At 36.2% G+C, this 17404-nt stretch overlaps 1 protein-coding gene across 8 annotated transcripts in view; it reads left to right on the top strand.

Moving 5' to 3' along the window:
* GPHN (gephyrin) overlaps positions 1 to 17404 on the top strand; it is a 607453-nt gene that overhangs the window by 498611 nt on the left and 91438 nt on the right. For all 8 annotated transcript variants that reach the window (XM_044918131.1, XM_044918125.1, XM_044918130.1 and 5 more), the window contains one exon: positions 13918 to 14010. In XM_044918131.1, coding sequence (XP_044774066.1) covers positions 13918 to 14010 — 93 coding nt within the window. The remainder of the gene's footprint in view (positions 1 to 13917; positions 14011 to 17404) is intronic.

Raw genomic sequence — 17404 nt, 5'->3', positions numbered from 1 at the left:
GGGTCTGTTCAGGTTTTCTATTTCTTCCTGGTTCAGTTTTGGTAGTTTATATATCTCTAGGAATGCATCCATTTCTTCCAGATTATCTAATTTGCTGGTATACAGTTGCTCATAATATGTTCTTATAATTGTTTGTATTTCTTTGGTATTGGTTGTGATCTCTCCTCTTTCATTCATGTTTTTATTTTTTTGGGGTCCTTTCTCTTTTCTTTTTCATAAGTCTAGCCAGGAGTTTATCAAGAACCAGCTCCTAGTTTTGTTGATCTGTCAACACTGTTCTTTTGGTTTCTATTTCATTGATTTCTGCTCTGATCTCTATTATTTCTCTTTTCCTGCTGGGTTTAGGCTTTCTTTGCTGTTCTCTCTCCAGCTCCATTAGGTGTAGGGTTAGGTTGTGTATTTGAGACCTTTCTTGTTTCTTGAGAAAGGCTTGTATTGCTATATGCTTTCCTCTTAGGACCGCCTTTGCTGCATTCCCAAGGATTTTGAACACTTATGTGTTTATTTTCATTTGTTTCCGTGAATTTTTTTAATTCTTCTTTAATTTCCTGGTTGACCCATTCATTCTTTAATAGGATGCTCTTTAGCTTCCATGTATTTGAGTCCTTTCCAACTTTCCTCTTGTGATTGAGTTCTAGTTTCAAAGCATTGTGGTCCAAAAATATGCAGGGAATGATCCCAATCTTTTGGTACCAGTTGAGACCTGATTTATGCCCCAGAATGGGATCGATTCTGGAGAATGTTCCATGGGCACTAGGGAAGAATGTGTATTCTGTTGCTTTGGGTTGGAATGTTCTGAATATATCTGTGAAGTCCTTTAGTCCAGTGTTTCATTTATAGCCTTTATTTCCTTGTTGATCTTTTGCTTAGATGATCTGTCCATTTCAGTGAGGGGGTTGTTAAACTCCCCCACTATTATTGTATTGTTGTTGATGTGTTTCTTTGCTTTTGTTATTAATTGGCTTATATAATTGGCTGCTCCCATGTTAGGGGCATAGATATTTACAGTTGTTAGATCTTCTTATTGGATAGACCCTTTAAGTAGGATATAGTGTCCTTCCTCATCTCTTATTACAGTCTTTGGTTTAAAATCCAATTTGTCTGATATAAGGATTGCCACCCCAGCTTTCTTTTGGTGTCCATTAGCATGGTAAATGGTTTTCTACCCCTTCACTTTCAATCCAGGGGTGTCTTTGGGTCTAAAATGAGTCTCTTGCAGAGAGCATATCGATGGATCTTTTTTTTTATCCAATCTGATACCCTGTGTCTTTTGATTGGGGCATTTGGCCCATTTACATTCAGAGTAACTATTGATAGGTATGAATTTAGTGCCATTGTATTGCCTGTAAGGTGACTGTTACTGCATATTGTCTCTGTTCCTTTCAAGTCTAATACTTTCAGGCTCTATTTTTGCTTAGAGGACCCCTTTCAATATTTCTTGTAGGGCTGGTTTAGTGTTCACAAATTCTTTTAGATTTTGTTTGTCCTGGAAGCTTTTTATCTCTCCTTCTATTTTCAGTGACAGCCTAGCTGGATATAGTATTCTTGGCTGCATATTTTTCTCATTTAGTGCTCTGAATATATCATGCCAGTCCTTTCTGGCCTGCCAGGTCTCTGTGGATAGGTTGCTGCCAATCTAATGTTTCTACCATTGTAGGTTACTGACCTCTTGTCCCAAGCTGCCTTCAGGATTTTCTCTTTGTCTCTGAGACTTGTGAGTTTTACTATTAGATGTCAGGGTGTTGCCCTATTTTTATTGATTTTGGGGAGAGTTCTCTGTGCCTCCTGGATTTTGATGCCTGTTTCCTTCCCCAAATTAGGGAAGTTCTCTGCTATAATTTGCTCCAATATACTTTCTGCCCCTGTCTCTCTTTCTTCTTCTTCTGGGATCCCAATTATTCTAATGTTGTTTCGCTTTGTGGTGTCGTTTATCTCTTGAATTCTCCCCTCCTCATCCAGTAGTTGTTTCTCTCTCTCTTTCTCAGCTTCTATATTCTCCATCATTTGGTCTTCTATATCACTAATTCTTTCTTCTGCCTCATTTATCCTAGCAGTTAGAGCCTCCATTTTTTATTGCACCTCATTAATAGCCTTTTTTATTTCGACTTGGTTAGATTTTAGTTCTTTTATTTCTCCAGAAAAGGATTCTCTAGTCTATACTTTTTTCAAGCCCAGCTACTATCTTTATAATCGTCATTCTGAACTCTAGTTCTGACATCTTACTAATGTTTGTATTGATTAGGTCCCTGGCAGCGGTACTGCCTCTTGTCCTTTTTTTTTGAGGTGAGTTTTTCCATCTTGTCATTTTGTCCAGAGGGAAATAGATGAATGAAAGAACAAAATGCTAAAAAAAATGCTAAAAGGGTAACAGTGACTCCAGAAAAACATACACTAAACAAATCAAAAGAGACCAAAAACCGGGGGAAAAGAAAGGGAAAATATATATATATATATATATATGATCAGGCTGGTGAATATAACAGAGCCACACACTACATTTGGGGTATATTTTGGTCTACTAGAAGAAATTGCCTCCCAAAATTTTAAAGAAAGAAAACTTATATATATACAAAAATAAGGGTAAATACAATGAAGGGATGGAATATGATTGTAAAGATGAAAATTTTTAAAAGATTTTTAAAAAGGAATTGATAAGAAGTTGGTTGAAAGGGCGCCTGGGTGGCTCAGTTGGTTAAGCGACTGCTTTCGGCTCAGGTCATGATCCTGGAGTCCCTGGATCGAGTCCCGCATCGGGCTCCCTGCTCGGCAGGGAGCCTGCTTCTCCCTCTGACCCTCCCCTTCTCATGTGCTCTCTCTCTCTCATTCTCTCTGTCTCAAATAAATAAATAAAATCTTTAAAAAAAAAAAGTTGGTTGAAAAAAGAATGAAAAAAATTTTAAAAAAAAAAGAGAATTTGATCAGCAGGAGACTAGGACATCATACACTAGATTTAGGGTGTATTTTGGTCTGTTAGAAGAAATTTTGTTAGAAGAAAATTTTAAAGAAAGAAAAACTTACATATATACAAAAAATAAGGTTAAATACAATTAAGAGATAGACTATGACTTTAAAAATGAAAAATTAAAAAAAGATTTTAAAAAAGGAATTGATAAGATGTTAGTTGAAAAAGGAAAGAAGAAAAAATTCAACTAAAAAAATAGAAAAAGAAAAAAATAAAGAAAATTTTAAAAATTAACTTTGAAAGACTAAAGCATCATGGGAAAAAACACCATGAATTCTGTGCGCTGTATTCCCCTGGCGCTGGGGTTTTGCTGTTCTCATTGATCCATAAACTTGGTCTTCGCTGGATGTTCTTGCTGATCTTCTGAGGGAGGGGCCTGTTGTAGTGATTTTCAAATATCTTTGCCCCAGGCGGAATTGCACTGCCCTTGCCAGGGGCCAGGCTAAGGAATCTGCTTGGGTTTGCTCAGTAGCTTTTGTTCCCTGAAAGCTTTCTGTACAGCTTTAGAAGATGAGAATGAAAATGGTAGCCTCCCTATCTCTGGCCCTGGAGGAGCCGAGAGCTGGGGCGCCACTCGTCAGTGCGCCCTTGAAGAAAAGCAGTCATTCACTCCTGTCTCTCTGGTCTCCGGCCACACTCTGAGCTCACCCGACCTGTGACCGAGCATTTCTATCTCCGGCACACGATCCCATTTGGAGTCTCCAAACCCAGCAGATTACCTTGGTGCACTCCCATGCTGCTCCTCCTGGGGGAGGAAGGGGAGTCTCCCCAGATCTGCCACATGTTGGGTCCCTGCTGGAAGAGCAGTGGCCCAGCTGTGCTGCAGATTACAGTTTATGGCAACCCTGAGCTGAGAGCCCACTCCTTGGCTCCGTCTTTGCAGCCGGCTTCCCCACTCTGATACCTGGGAGCTCTGCCACACTCAGTCACCCCCAGTCTTTCTGTGACCCCGAGGGTCCTGAGACCACACTGTCCCAGCAAGGGTTCCACACACACACACACACACACACACACACACACACACACACACGCTTAGCCACTGGAGTGATGTCCCTCAGCGGAGCAGACTTCTTAAAGTTCCGATTTTGTGCTCTGCTGTTGTATCACTTGCCGGTAGGCAGCTAACAGAGGCTCCCTCCCCACCACGGTCTATCTTCCCAAATATCACCTCAGATTCACTTCTCCTCACGTCCTACCTTCTAGAAAGTGGTCACTTTTCTGTTCATAGAATTGCTGCTATCTTTTCTTCAATCTCCTGTTGAGTTTGTATGTGTTCTGAATAATTTGATAACTATCTAGCTGAATTCCTGGGACCAGATGAAACTTAAGTCTCCTAGTCCTCCGCCATCTTGATCCTCCCACCAGAAGTTACCTTTTTGACTGTTTTGTCAAGTAAAGACTTTTCTCCTGGCAGGCTGTTAGCTTACCCCAAGCAGCATGGGCTATGCGCCAGGGAAAACCAAATAGTCTTTCATTTAATTGTGAGAAAAAGCATAGGAAGAAAGTCAGAGACACGAGGATTCTCTTGTAATCAACAATGCTTTTTGTAATGTATCTGAATGTGTGTAAGAAAGAAATAGAGTTGCAATTTTAAAACTTTAATTCAGTTTTTCTGAAAACATAATTTATTTAAATGGTTAAAAATCTTGTATTTCTGTATCTAGAAACTCCTTTCCTACAGAATCCTGATATTCTTGGTTAACTTGCCAGAAGAAAAAAAGTCATCTAGTCATCTATTAACATTTTGTTTATCATTTGGAAACAACATTGAGTGATTAATTCAGTGATACTATTGCATCCTTGAAACTATAATGCCTTACTAATTTTCTTACTTTGATTTTAGCCATATGGAAATAAGCCACCAATAATTTTTCAAGTCAATATAACAGTTGGTACTTTTGTTATTTATTTATTCTTGCATTACATGTAGGAGCTTGATTTTATTTTTATTTTTTGTGTTAAGTTCAATTAGCCAACATATAGTACATCATTAGTTTTTGAGGTAGTGTTCAATGATTCATTAGTTGTATATAACAAATTGAGGGTTGCAGAAGGGAGGGGGGTAGGGGGATGGGGTAACTGGGTGATGGGCATTAAGGAGGAGCTTGATTTTAGCATGTATTTTTTTTCTTCTTGCATATTACCTTTTCCCTTTCTTTTAATAACCATTGTAATATACTAATATAAAACCAATGTTGAAAAAGTTAAGAATTATTTTTAGGATACTAGGATATGTAGTTCAAAACTATGGAAATTAGATTTAAAAAACTTTTTTTTCCTGTGGCGCTTTTGACATTTTATAGGATAGTGATTAAGAAATTACCAATAAAGAAAAGTTTAAATTGTTCAAACTATAGAAAGAACATTTTGTTTATTTGTACCAAATCCTGACCCCTTGGACTTAAATGTTACCCACTTATCAGTGATACCCTATTTATTTGACCTGGGTGTGGCAAAGTGTCCATCATTAAGTACTAAAAGAGGTGAGCACTTAATCTCAATTGAAATATTTTCTATGACCTTAGGAACATTTTAGATATTTTTTTAAAAATACTTCCCCTAGGGGCGCCTGGGTGGCTCAGTTGGTTAAGCGACTGCCTTCGGCTCAGGTCATGATCCTGGAGTCCCGGGATCGAGTCCCGCATTGGGCTCCCTGCTCAGCGGGGGGTCTGCTTCTCCCTCTGACCCTCTTCCCTCTTGTGCTGTCTCTCATTCTCTCAAGTAAATAAATAAAATCTTTAAAAAAAAAAATACTTCCCCTAAAAAATTTTTCATTTTAGTCAAGTTAAATACTTTCTAGAGTGATACTGTTATTATTTTTAAAGCTTAATATATTACACATAGAAATGAATATATGTAACACAGATGCAGGTTATGGTAATCAATAATAAAATAGACATCATGGAACCACAACACAACTTAAGAATTAGTTTATTACCAATTGATTGCATCTTTTTGTATTGCTAAATCATGACAGTCATTTCTGGTAATCATAACACATCCATTTATTCCAAATTCTATAACTTTGCACAAAGCTTATTTGTATTTTATAACATAAGAACCATAATGTAATGCTTGCCCTTACTCATGACACTTGCAGGTAATGAGCATCCCTAGATGGAAAAATACAAATACACAACATAATGCCACTTCGAACAAGCTATCTATTTTAAGATTTTATTTATTTGAGACAGAGAGAATGAGATGGAGGAAGGTCAGAGGGAGAAGCAGACTCCCTGCCGAGCAGGGAGCCCGACGCGGGACTCGATCCCGGGACTCCAGGATCATGACCCGAGCCGAAGGCAGTCGCTTAACCAACGAGCCACCCAGGCGCCCGAACAAGCTATCTATTTTAAAAGTGTAGGGATTTTTATTGTACTATTCCATAACCATGACTTCTGGAGTAACTAGAGAGTAATTAATATACTTGTTTTCATCAAAGGGATATTCACCTCTCAATCATTCACTCTTTTTCAGTTTATACATCTGAAACTTTCATATAAATGAAGACTGTAACGCATAAATGAGAACAATAATGTTGTCTAGTCTTTCAAATATACAATGAAGATGTGGAGAATAAATTGTATTAGGATAGGCTTGAGGACATCCACCATGTTAAATATTTAGTGTCTGTTAAATAATCATGAAGTTTTCTTTAAATATGCTATGCTTCATTTTAAGGGGTTTTTTGTTTTAATGCAGTGACAACCCAAATCTGCATATGTTTCACTCATCTTTCCTCTTAATCCCTGGCCCTAGCTAATATTGTTCCTACCAATAGTTATTTGGCCTGAGTAAGTATATGTATCAAGCCTGCCTTCTCAACTGTTTTGTGAATACAATGGATAGCTGTTAAGTCAAAGTAGTCTTCAGTAGTCTCTCACATAGATTGGAAGGGATGATAGTTTTTAAATGTTACAGTATCAGTGCTGTCACAATGAACTTAAATAAACTTTTGAGGAATTTATAATCAACAGCAAACTGGCTAATATCCATGTTTTATATGAGGAAGCCTTAGATAGTATCTTTTCTTTTCAGCCCTCTGCTATCTGCCACATTCTTCTACACTCCTGATTCATAAAACTGATAGTATCTTGGTTACCCAAAGTGAGGATGAGGAATCAATTTCTTGGATCACTGAACTTCCCTTGACTTCTTCCAAAGCCTTCTTAGAGCTAACAACACAGGGAACTTTACAACTGTGAAATCATTTTGATAAGTGACTTTTCCCTCTTATATCTAAAAGCCACTTGGGTATCCTAACATCTGACTTTAGACACAAGAAAAAAGTATTATCTGTGCCAGAATAAATGCCCAACCAAACAAATTAAATATTTTACTTTTACCATTTAGAGACTACATTTGGATTCAATGCTTACAAATTGTACTCAACTTAATAAATAGCTCTCTGTTTTGATTTCCTTCTATATATGTCCATTGTCAACCATTTGAATCTATAAAGACTTTCTGAAGATATTTTTTAGGCCAGTCATCCCAGTATAAAAAAGCTAGCACTCCAAAGAGTAGAGAATTTAATAACTATCATCATGTGGGAATCTGACTTGTATATGAATATCTTGTTGACAACATAAAAAGTCTATCACCTTTTAACGAAGCACTCTGCCACTGTCTTCTTGCAGCCTAAGTGAGCATACTACACAAAACAGTATAAATCATCAACCAATCTTTTCCATTCCTTTCTTCTTATCAACCTCTTGAGATTACTTAATTGTATATATGGACAAGGGTCCCCAGTGATATACAGCCCTACGTTTAATATTTTTGATCCCTATAGAATCTAGAAATATGCATTTATTATCATCTTCATCAAATTTAATACATCCTTTATTATACAGAACTTAGAGAATACTGTGTGTGGGATAGGATAGAACAGAATGGACATGACCTCCTCAGATTCTGAAAGCAGGACCATAGCTTCTTGGTACACCGCCTAACTTTCTACAACTGAAATATGCTCACTGGAGACTGTGAAGAGCTATAAACTCCCACCACCAAATATTCCTAGAAAGCATATTAACTATATATTGGAGAAACTGTCTTTTACTTATTATAAATGGGGCTCTCACTGGATTAGAAAGACTGGGAAAAGGGAATTTTGCTCATGTTTCCCTGAAATTGTACCTTTTAGTAGGACCTTTAGCTCCCACAGCCTCAGCTTTCTCTACCAAATTATATACTTAAAACAGTTATATGGGGCTCCTGGGTGGCTCAGTCGTTAAGCATCTGCCTTCGGCTCAGGTCTTGATCCCAGGGTCCTGGGATCAAGCCCCGCATCCGGCTCCCTGTTAGCGGGAAGTCTGCTTCTCCCACTCCCACTCCCCCTGCTTGTGTTGCCTCTCTCGCTGTGTCTCTCTCTGTCAAATAAATAAATAAAATCTTTTAAAAAAAGAAAACAGTTATAATATCTAGTTGAGAAGTTACTGCTGCCTGGTTCCATTCAAGTTGAATGCTGAGCCTCTCTTTCTAAAAATCTCATGCCCAAAGTTTATTCAACACCAATACTTGGGCTCCACCTATGGGCAAAGAGAAGGGATGGTTTAACATGTAGGTACGTGTATGCAAGAATGTCCCATGTGATTTGCACCACTACTGTGTACTCTTTAAGTTACAAGATAGATCATCTGGGCAGACATTGAATCAAGGCTAATATTAACTGCTTGAAAGAGCTATCCATTGACTGTTTAGTCCTGAACCCTACTGAGAGATATGGATATACTTGCTTGTGTAGCTGAGAGGTATATCTGACATATATTCCTTCTGTTCTCTAGTATCTTCTGCCAACTGGTAGCCCGGACCATTTTTCAATCAATTGCATATTTTTCTCCCAGTCCTTTCCCTTGCCCTAGGCTTTTGGACCAAAACTTGAGGTAATGATTGTTTTTTCTTTGAAGAAACTTAATCTCTGCTGTTAACCTGATACCACATCCAAAATCAGAACTAATCCAGTAGGGAACAAATTTACCTTAAAGATAGCAACCCCTGTATTTAGCATGAGTCCAAAAAAAAAAAAAACTGGCTAATTCTATATATTATTAAATTTATATTAATAACTTTAGTTAAATGTGAAGCAGTTCTTTCTTTCCAGATGAAATGTTTTATTTTTCTTTCCATGATATTTGAAGGTCTATAAAGACCAGATGGTATATTGTGTGCTACAAATAATGACTGTTCTTTGTTCTTCTAAATATAGTATATGTTGAAATGGGATATTCTTATTTTTAATCTATTATCTTTGCCCTTTATTGAGATATAACTCATATGCTATATAATTCACCCACTTAAAGTATATAGTTCAAGGGTTTTAGTAAATTCACAGATACGTACAACCATCACCACAGTCAATTTTAGAACATTTTCATCACCTCAAAAGAAACCCCATCCTCACTAGATGTCATTCTCTCCTATCCTCTCCAATCACCCCCATCCAGCCCTAAGTAACTACCAATGTACTTTCTACTATAGATTTACCTACTCTGAACATTTCATATAATGGGATCATATATGTGGTCTTTTGTGACTGGATTCTTTACTTAGCATAATATTTTCAAGATCCATCCATGTTATAGCATGTATCAGTACCTCATTCCTTTTTTATTGCAGTAAAAACCACATTAACATAAAATTTACCATCTTAACCATTATTAATTGTATAATTCTATGGCATTAAGTACATTCACACTGCTGTGAAACATATCTCCATAACTTTTTCATACTGGATACGTGAAACTCTACACCCATTAAACAACTCCCCTTTCGACCCTCATCCCAGCCCCTAGTAACCACCATTCTACCTTCTGTTGCTAAGAATTTGACTACTTTAGATACCTCATGTAAGTGGAATTATGCAGTATTTGTCTTTTTGTGTCTGGTTTATTTTACTTAGTAGCATAATGTCTTCAAGGTCCATCCATGTTGTATCATGTGACAGTATATAAATATATACACCACATTTTGTTTATCCATTCATCCGTTGATGAACATTTGGGCTGCTTCCACCCCTTGACTATTATGAATAGTGCTACAATGAACATGGGTGTGAAAATATCTCTTTGAAATGCTGCTTTCAATTCTTTTGGATACAAACCCAGAAGTAGAATTGATGGACCATATGGTATTTCTATTTTTAATTTTTTGAGGAAACTTCTTATGATTTTCCGTGGTGGTTGCACTATTTTACAATCCTACCAAGAGTGTACGAGGGTTCCAACTTCTCCATATTCTCCTCAACACTTGTTATTTTCTGTTTGTTGGGGTTTTTTTTGTAATTGCCATCCTAATGGGTATGAGGTGATATCTCATTGTGGTTTTGATTTGCATTTCTCTAATGATTAATGATGTTGATTCTCATATGTTGTTGACTATTTGGTATCATTTTTGGAGAAACATCTGTTCAAATTTTTTGCCCATTTTAATTGAGTTATTTGATCTTTTTGTTATTGAGTTATAAGAGTTCTTTATATATTCAGGACATTAACTGTTTATCAGATATATGATTTGCAGCTATATTCTCCCATTCCATAGATTGCCTTTTTACTCTGTTGATTTTGTCCTTTAATGCACAGAAGTTTTTTTCCCTATATAATCTTTTTTTTTTAGATTTTTTATTTAACTCCAGTATAATTAACATATAGTGTTGTATTAGTTTCAAGTGTATAGCATAGTGATTCACTCAATGCTCATCATGATAAGTGTACTCTTTAATCCCCCATCACTTTTTCACCCATCCCTCCACCCACCTCCCCTCTGGTAATCTGCAGTTTGTTCTCTATAGTTAAGAGTCTGTTTCTTGGTATGTGTCTCTCTCTGTGTTTGTTTTGTTTCTTAAATTCCACATATGAGTGAAATCATATGGTATTTGTCTTTTTCTGACTGACTTATTTCGCTTTGCCATTATGCTCTCTAGCTCCATCCATGTTGTTGAAAATGGCAAGATTTCATTCTTTTTATGGCTGAATGATATTCCATTGTGTATATACACACCACATCTTCTTTATCCATTCATCTGTCAGTAGACATAGGCTGCTTGCATAATTTGGCTATTTAAATAATGCTGCAATAAACATAGGGGTGCATGTATCCCTTTGAATTAGTGTTTTTATATTTTGGGGGTAAATGCCCAGTAGTGATGCACAAAAGTTTTTAAATTTGATGTAGCCCCATTTGTCTATGTTTGCTTTAGTTGCCTGTGCCTTCGGTGTCATACTCAAGAAATCATTACCAAAACTGAGAAACAGACTCTTAACTATAGAGAACAAACTAGATGGCTACCAGAAGGGAGGTGGGTAGGGGGATGGGTTAAATAGGTGAAGGGGTTTAAGAAGTGCACTTGTTGCGATGAGCGTTGGTGATGTATGGAAGTATTGAATCACTATATTGTACACCTGAAACTAATGTTACACTGTATGTTAACTAACTGGAATTGAAATAAAAACTTTTAAAAAACTGAGGCCCACTTACAGAAATGGGGAGAAATGTTTCATTATAAAATCAGAAATGTTTCATTATAAAATCAGAAAAAATAAAGAACATTTTATCTATTCATCACCGCTATAAAAAAAATCATTACCAAATCCAACGTCATAAAGTTTTCCTGTATCTTTTCTTCTAAGAATGTTACAGTTTTAGGTTTTATATTTAGTTCTTTAATCCATTTTGAGTTAGTTTTTATATATGGTATAAAGTAAGGGTCCAAGTTCATTCTTTTGCATGTGGATATCCAGTTTTCCCAACACCAACACCATTTGTGAAAAAACTGTCCTTTCCCCATTGAAGATCATTTGACCATATACACAAAAGTTTATTTCTGAACTTTCTATTCTGTTCCATTTGTATTAGTTAGGGTTCTCCAAAGAAACAGAACCAATAGGAATATATACATGATGAGATTTATTGTGAGGAATTGGCTCCCATGATTATGGATACTGTTCAGTCTCATGATATGCCATCTGTAAGCTGAAGACCCAGGCAAACCAGTTATTTTGTACCTGGAAGTATATACTTCTTAATATCCTTGTGCTATCTTTTATTATTAACTATTACTATTAATGAGCTATTCAAAATCCTAGCAAAGTCATTCTCTTAGGATCTAAGCTAGGGTAGAGTTTACATTTTCATGAACCACCCCAGGCCAGATTAGTTCCAGGCAAGGAGCCACCCCAGAAGGTTTATTGTGATCCTGGGCAAATACCATCAGGAACTATCTTGTAGCTTCATTTGGCAGTTAATTTTGTATAAGTGAATCCAAACTAGACTCTGGTTTCACCACTTCCCTGGACTTACGAAATAAAGGTCCATAGCTCCAGGGTAGCTCCAGAATAGCTACAACCTTCTAGGAATATCTGAAGCTAGAATCTACTAAGAAGTTCTCCCTTCCAATTCAGCTGTCACCTCCCTAAAAGGAAAGAGTATCACTGTCACTGGATCAGAGTACAAAACTAAAAATCTCTCGGTACTTACTTCTAGGTCCTGGGATCTGGAAATCAGAGGCCTTGGGTGGCAAGAAGGACAAAGCCAAAAACAAAAAACTAAACAAACAGACAAAAAGACTCCCATCTAGCTCTGGAAACAATTATATGAACATCTTATGTAAATCAAGTCCTGTATTATAGTCTTTGGAGACAAGCTTGATTTTTTTTCCTTCCCCTCTTCTTCCTTCTCCATCTCCTATTTGTATTATTTTGCCTCTTTGAAATAATAATAATAAAGACAGATTCTGACTAGAAGATTTAAGGAATTGGTCATGACTCTTGAAACTTTATTCTTTTCGGCACTAGTTCAAATTCCTAAGCTCTAGCTGAAAATGATTTTTATCCAGAGTAGTTTGAATAGTCATTTCACAAGACATGTTACTGGCCCTCTGCTTATTTGTAATCACTAATTTTTTTCAGTTAATAAAGCCAAAATCAAAGGCTAAAATTCCTTTACTTTTCTTAAGAAAAAAAAAACTTTCTTTATATAAAAATGACATTTGATCATTATAAAAAACTTGGGGGGTGCCTGGGTGGCTCAGTTGGTTAAGCGGCTGCCTTCAGCTCCAGTCATGATCCCAGGGTTCTCGGATCGAGCCCCACATCGGGCTCCCTGCTCAGCGGGGAGCCTGTTTCTCCCTCCCTCTGCCTGCTGCTCTGCCTACTTGTGCTCTCTCTCTCTGTCAAATAAATAAATAAAATATTAAAAAAAAAAACTTGGAAAATTTCAGAAAAGTATAGCAAAGGGAAATCATACATAATTCTAATATACTAAAATAACAAATGCTTTATATTTTCATGTATGCCCTTCTCATTTTTTTCTGTTGACATGTACACATCTATCTTAACATAGTAAAGATTATACACTACATGTGCAATTCCGTATGTTTTTTAAATATGTGTCATAAGAATTTTCCTGGTCAATGAATATTCTTCATAAATATTACTTTAACCTGCATAATATTTTATCATAAGGATAGATCATTGTCTACTTAAATTTCTGTATTATTGATCTTTTTATTTTACTTTTCTCACTAATGTAAACAACTAAAATAAACATGTGCATAAAGATTTATCTATTTTTTTAGGATAGATTTCTAGAAGTGAAATTACCAGATCAACAAATATGAAAATGTTCAAGAATTGGCTTTTTAAAGAAAGTCTTCTTTGGGTTGTTAAAGGATTAATGACACAACAAATTGAACACATGTTTGATGACTGTGTAGCTGCTCATATTCAAATAATCTCTGCAAGCATAACTATTAATTGACTGAATCTAATCTTTCATTTCAGACACAAGGATACATCTCTTCCTTCTGTCTTCAACTCCTTGGGATAGAAATCAGGAGGTCTGACTGAGCCCATGTATAAGCTTTGTCAGACAGGCACTTATCCACCTTGTTTATGACTGCCTGTTTAACCTATTGCTCTCAAAATCAATATTTTTCTTATTTTCTCTTTTTTCAGATGGAATGGGGAGAGTCCTTGCTCAAGATGTATATGCAAAAGACAACCTACCCCCCTTTCCAGCATCAGTAAAAGATGGCTATGCTGTCCGAGGTAAATATATTGTGACTTTGAGTATCATCGTACTCACACTGTATTTTTTTTTTTCAGATATTTTGCTCAGCCTAGGCACCCAATGAGTTTTACACTTTTTTCCTGCCTGGTTATCAAAATAATTTTATTCATAGATAACAATCTGGATTAAAACTTTTCAGTGAAAGTACTGTCATTACTTGAAAATGTTTGTTGACAAATGTGTAGAAATTGATAGAAACACTGTACCATAATTTATTCTTTTGACCTCTCTACATACCAGGTAGCAGACAGTCTTGGTCTGGAAGTTTTCCATGTTTTCTAGTTGAAAACATTTATGTGGTCCAAAAAAGAAGAGAAGATTCCCAACACAGGAACCATGTAGGGTGGGCTTTTCTTCTGTTTTAAACTCAAACATCAATAAGGGCTTCATAAAAAGCAAGCACAGGGAAACCCTCTAATTCCCTGGAAGAGCTGTATTTCAAAGCTCTGAAACCTCCTATGGTACCAGCAGCTCATACCTTTGGAGTTCCCTGAGATTGCATAAAGGTTAAAAGCATATACTAAATAGCAATTGCCTGCTTAAAGTCTAATCTAAGAACCCAAAATGAAATGCAGTGGAATTACTTAGAAACTATTATTGGTTATTAACTCAAGGCTGATATCATTGAAGAAATGTCTAAAAACATTTCCCAGCTTATCAGAGCTGTTAAGAAGGCCAGTTCCTTTTTAATGGTTCTTTAGGGAGTCTCTAACTTGTTTGTTGTTGTTTTTACTCTATCTAGCCATTGAAATAATTTCATTTTTATAATTAAATATATTCATTCATCTCCTCCATGTCCCATCACGATTTCTTAGTGGTATCTTTTTGTGTTGGAGGCACTATAGCAAATGGTTATGGTTATGGGCTTTGAAAAGCGAAGTAAGGGTGATCTGGGTCCCAGTACTAGTTACACCTTTATAACTTTGAGCAAATTACTTAAACTTTTTGAGCTTCAGTTGTCTCATCTGTAAAATGATGATAATTATAACAATACTTATCCCAACAAGTTGTGAGGATTGAATGAGACCCTAGAAAGCCTTAGTAAATTATCTGGCACCAAAAACAAGCACTCAATAATTGTCTTATAAAATGTTTGATAATGGTAACTATTATTATCACTATCATTATGATAAACACATTTCCATAGACCATTTCTGAAAAAAAAGGTTAACATTTATTTGAATTGTTACTCTCCTATTCTATGTAAATAAAGTGGTAGAAAGGTTAATTTCTACTAGTGTATTCTTTCTTGGGGATACTATCTTGGATGCATCTCATTCAGCTTGATCTCACTAAATTAGAGTATTTCTGAAAACATGAATAACAAATCCCCAGTGGCTCTTATGATTTTTTTTCTTCCAAATTTATTCCTTCTACAGTGCTTATTATAATGAATATTGTCCAGAAAGAAAATTATTTCAATCTTCTGATAGCCTCATTGGCTCTTCTTGTTTTTTGTTCTCCAACTAAAATTTCAGTTCTGGCGCCTCGGTGGCTTAGTCGTTAAGCGTCTGCCTTCGGCTCAGGTCATGATCCCGGGGTCCTGGGATCGAGCCCCGCATCGGGCTCCCTGCTCAGCAGGAAGCCTGCTTCTCCCTCTCCCACGTCCCCTGCTTGTGTTCCCTCTCTCACTTTGTCTCTCTCTGTCAAATAAATAAATAAAATCTTTAAAAATAAATAAATTAACTAATTAAATAAAATTTCAGTTGTTTTGAATTTATAATTGGTAGCCATATAGGATTACTATAAAATGAAAAAGAAGTCTTACTTCCAGAGTAGAATAGACAACTTTAGCAAATGAAATACCAAAGGATAAAAAAGTCTATTTTTTACATTCTTGGTAATATAAAGAAGGAGAAAGGGAGAAAATAAATTATTTGAGACAGAATTATTCTCAAACAGAATGTTGTTCTGTGATTTTTGCATGAAATAGCAGCAGCTCAATAAAAAGAAACTATTGCTCTTAGCTTTTCTAGTTGCCAAAAAGAGTGATTAGCCTACATGAGCCTTAGAAGAGCCTTTCTGCTACCATAGAATCTACCAAAGAAATTTTATATAAAATTACCATCTGATATCTTATTTATTCTTTTGTTTTGAAATGGTGGTATTTTTAGCTATTTCACACACACACACACACACAAATAAAAAACATCTAACATCTCACAATATAAAACGTTCCAACAGACTATTACACAGCTTGTTCACATTATTTCTTTCCTGTGAAGTGTTGCTATCTCCAAGATACAGAATATATAACAGAGACATAATACATAACAGATAACCATTATGGATATGGTTAAATCTCAAAAGTGGGAATGTTTGCTGTGTCTGTGTATATACACCAACATCATAATTAAGGCAGCAGAAGCCATCGGTGAACAAAGAGGCGTGGTCCCAGTCTTTTCTGTGTTAGAACACCGCCCACAGGCAGTGTTTGGTAAAGAACATCCTTGAAGCTGTTGTGGATCTCTACTTCGTGTACCTTCTCTCCACCCTTGTCTTCCTTTACTCCCATTCCTTTCTCCCCACTCCCTTTATTTTCCCTTTTTTCTTCTCCTCTGCCTTTGCCGTAGGCCTTCCAGTAATAACCAGTGACACCTGTGAGCATTGCTAACCCTGTAGGTGTAAAGAGGTTGCTAACTTGCTCTGGATCACTAAGCATTAGCCAGTATCCTTCAGAAACATGTGGCATAACACTCCAAACCAGTTGGAGGATCACTTGCTTTAAGGTATGTGGGTTGAAAAATCAAGACAGTAAAAAATGACTGAGCAAATAAGAATGACTTTAAAAAAAGAAAGAAAGAAAAAATAGAGTTTAAAGAGTTTAAAGAAGGCAGGAATCAAGTAATCATGATATAATAGGAAGACCTGTAACCTAATAAACCTAAAACTGCATTCAGGATGGAATGAATTTTTTTTTTTTTGTAAAAGAGAAAGGGAAAGATTTATTTTGGGTGCTGACAGCTGGGGAAGGTGACAGGCTCAAGTCTTAACAATTGACCTCTCCCAAGGATGGAATGAATTTGAAAGATAAAATGAAAGTAGCATGTTATCACTTAATTAAGATCAATACAATACTTTTATTAATATTTTTGAAGAGTTATTTCTCCCTTCACACTGATTAAGCTCATCATCTCGATGCATTTCCACCTTCCCCTAGAGATATGGATGCCTATTATCTCACAGTTTTTTTGTAGATGTTAATAAAGGCAAAAGTACCTCACATCCCAAATTCAGCTTTCTTAAAACTTTTCAATTCAAGGCGTATTATCCCTTCCAGAACTTGTTTTACAGAGATGATTTAGAAAGAGGGAAGAGTCTGAACAAGCCACTAATTATTTTGAGAACCACGTGTAACAAACAATTCTGGAA

Source organism: Neomonachus schauinslandi, chromosome 9, assembly GCF_002201575.2.
Source record: "Neomonachus schauinslandi chromosome 9, ASM220157v2, whole genome shotgun sequence".
Taxonomy (NCBI): domain Eukaryota; kingdom Metazoa; phylum Chordata; class Mammalia; order Carnivora; family Phocidae; genus Neomonachus; species Neomonachus schauinslandi.
This window is presented reverse-complemented; position numbering and strand designations above follow the sequence as displayed.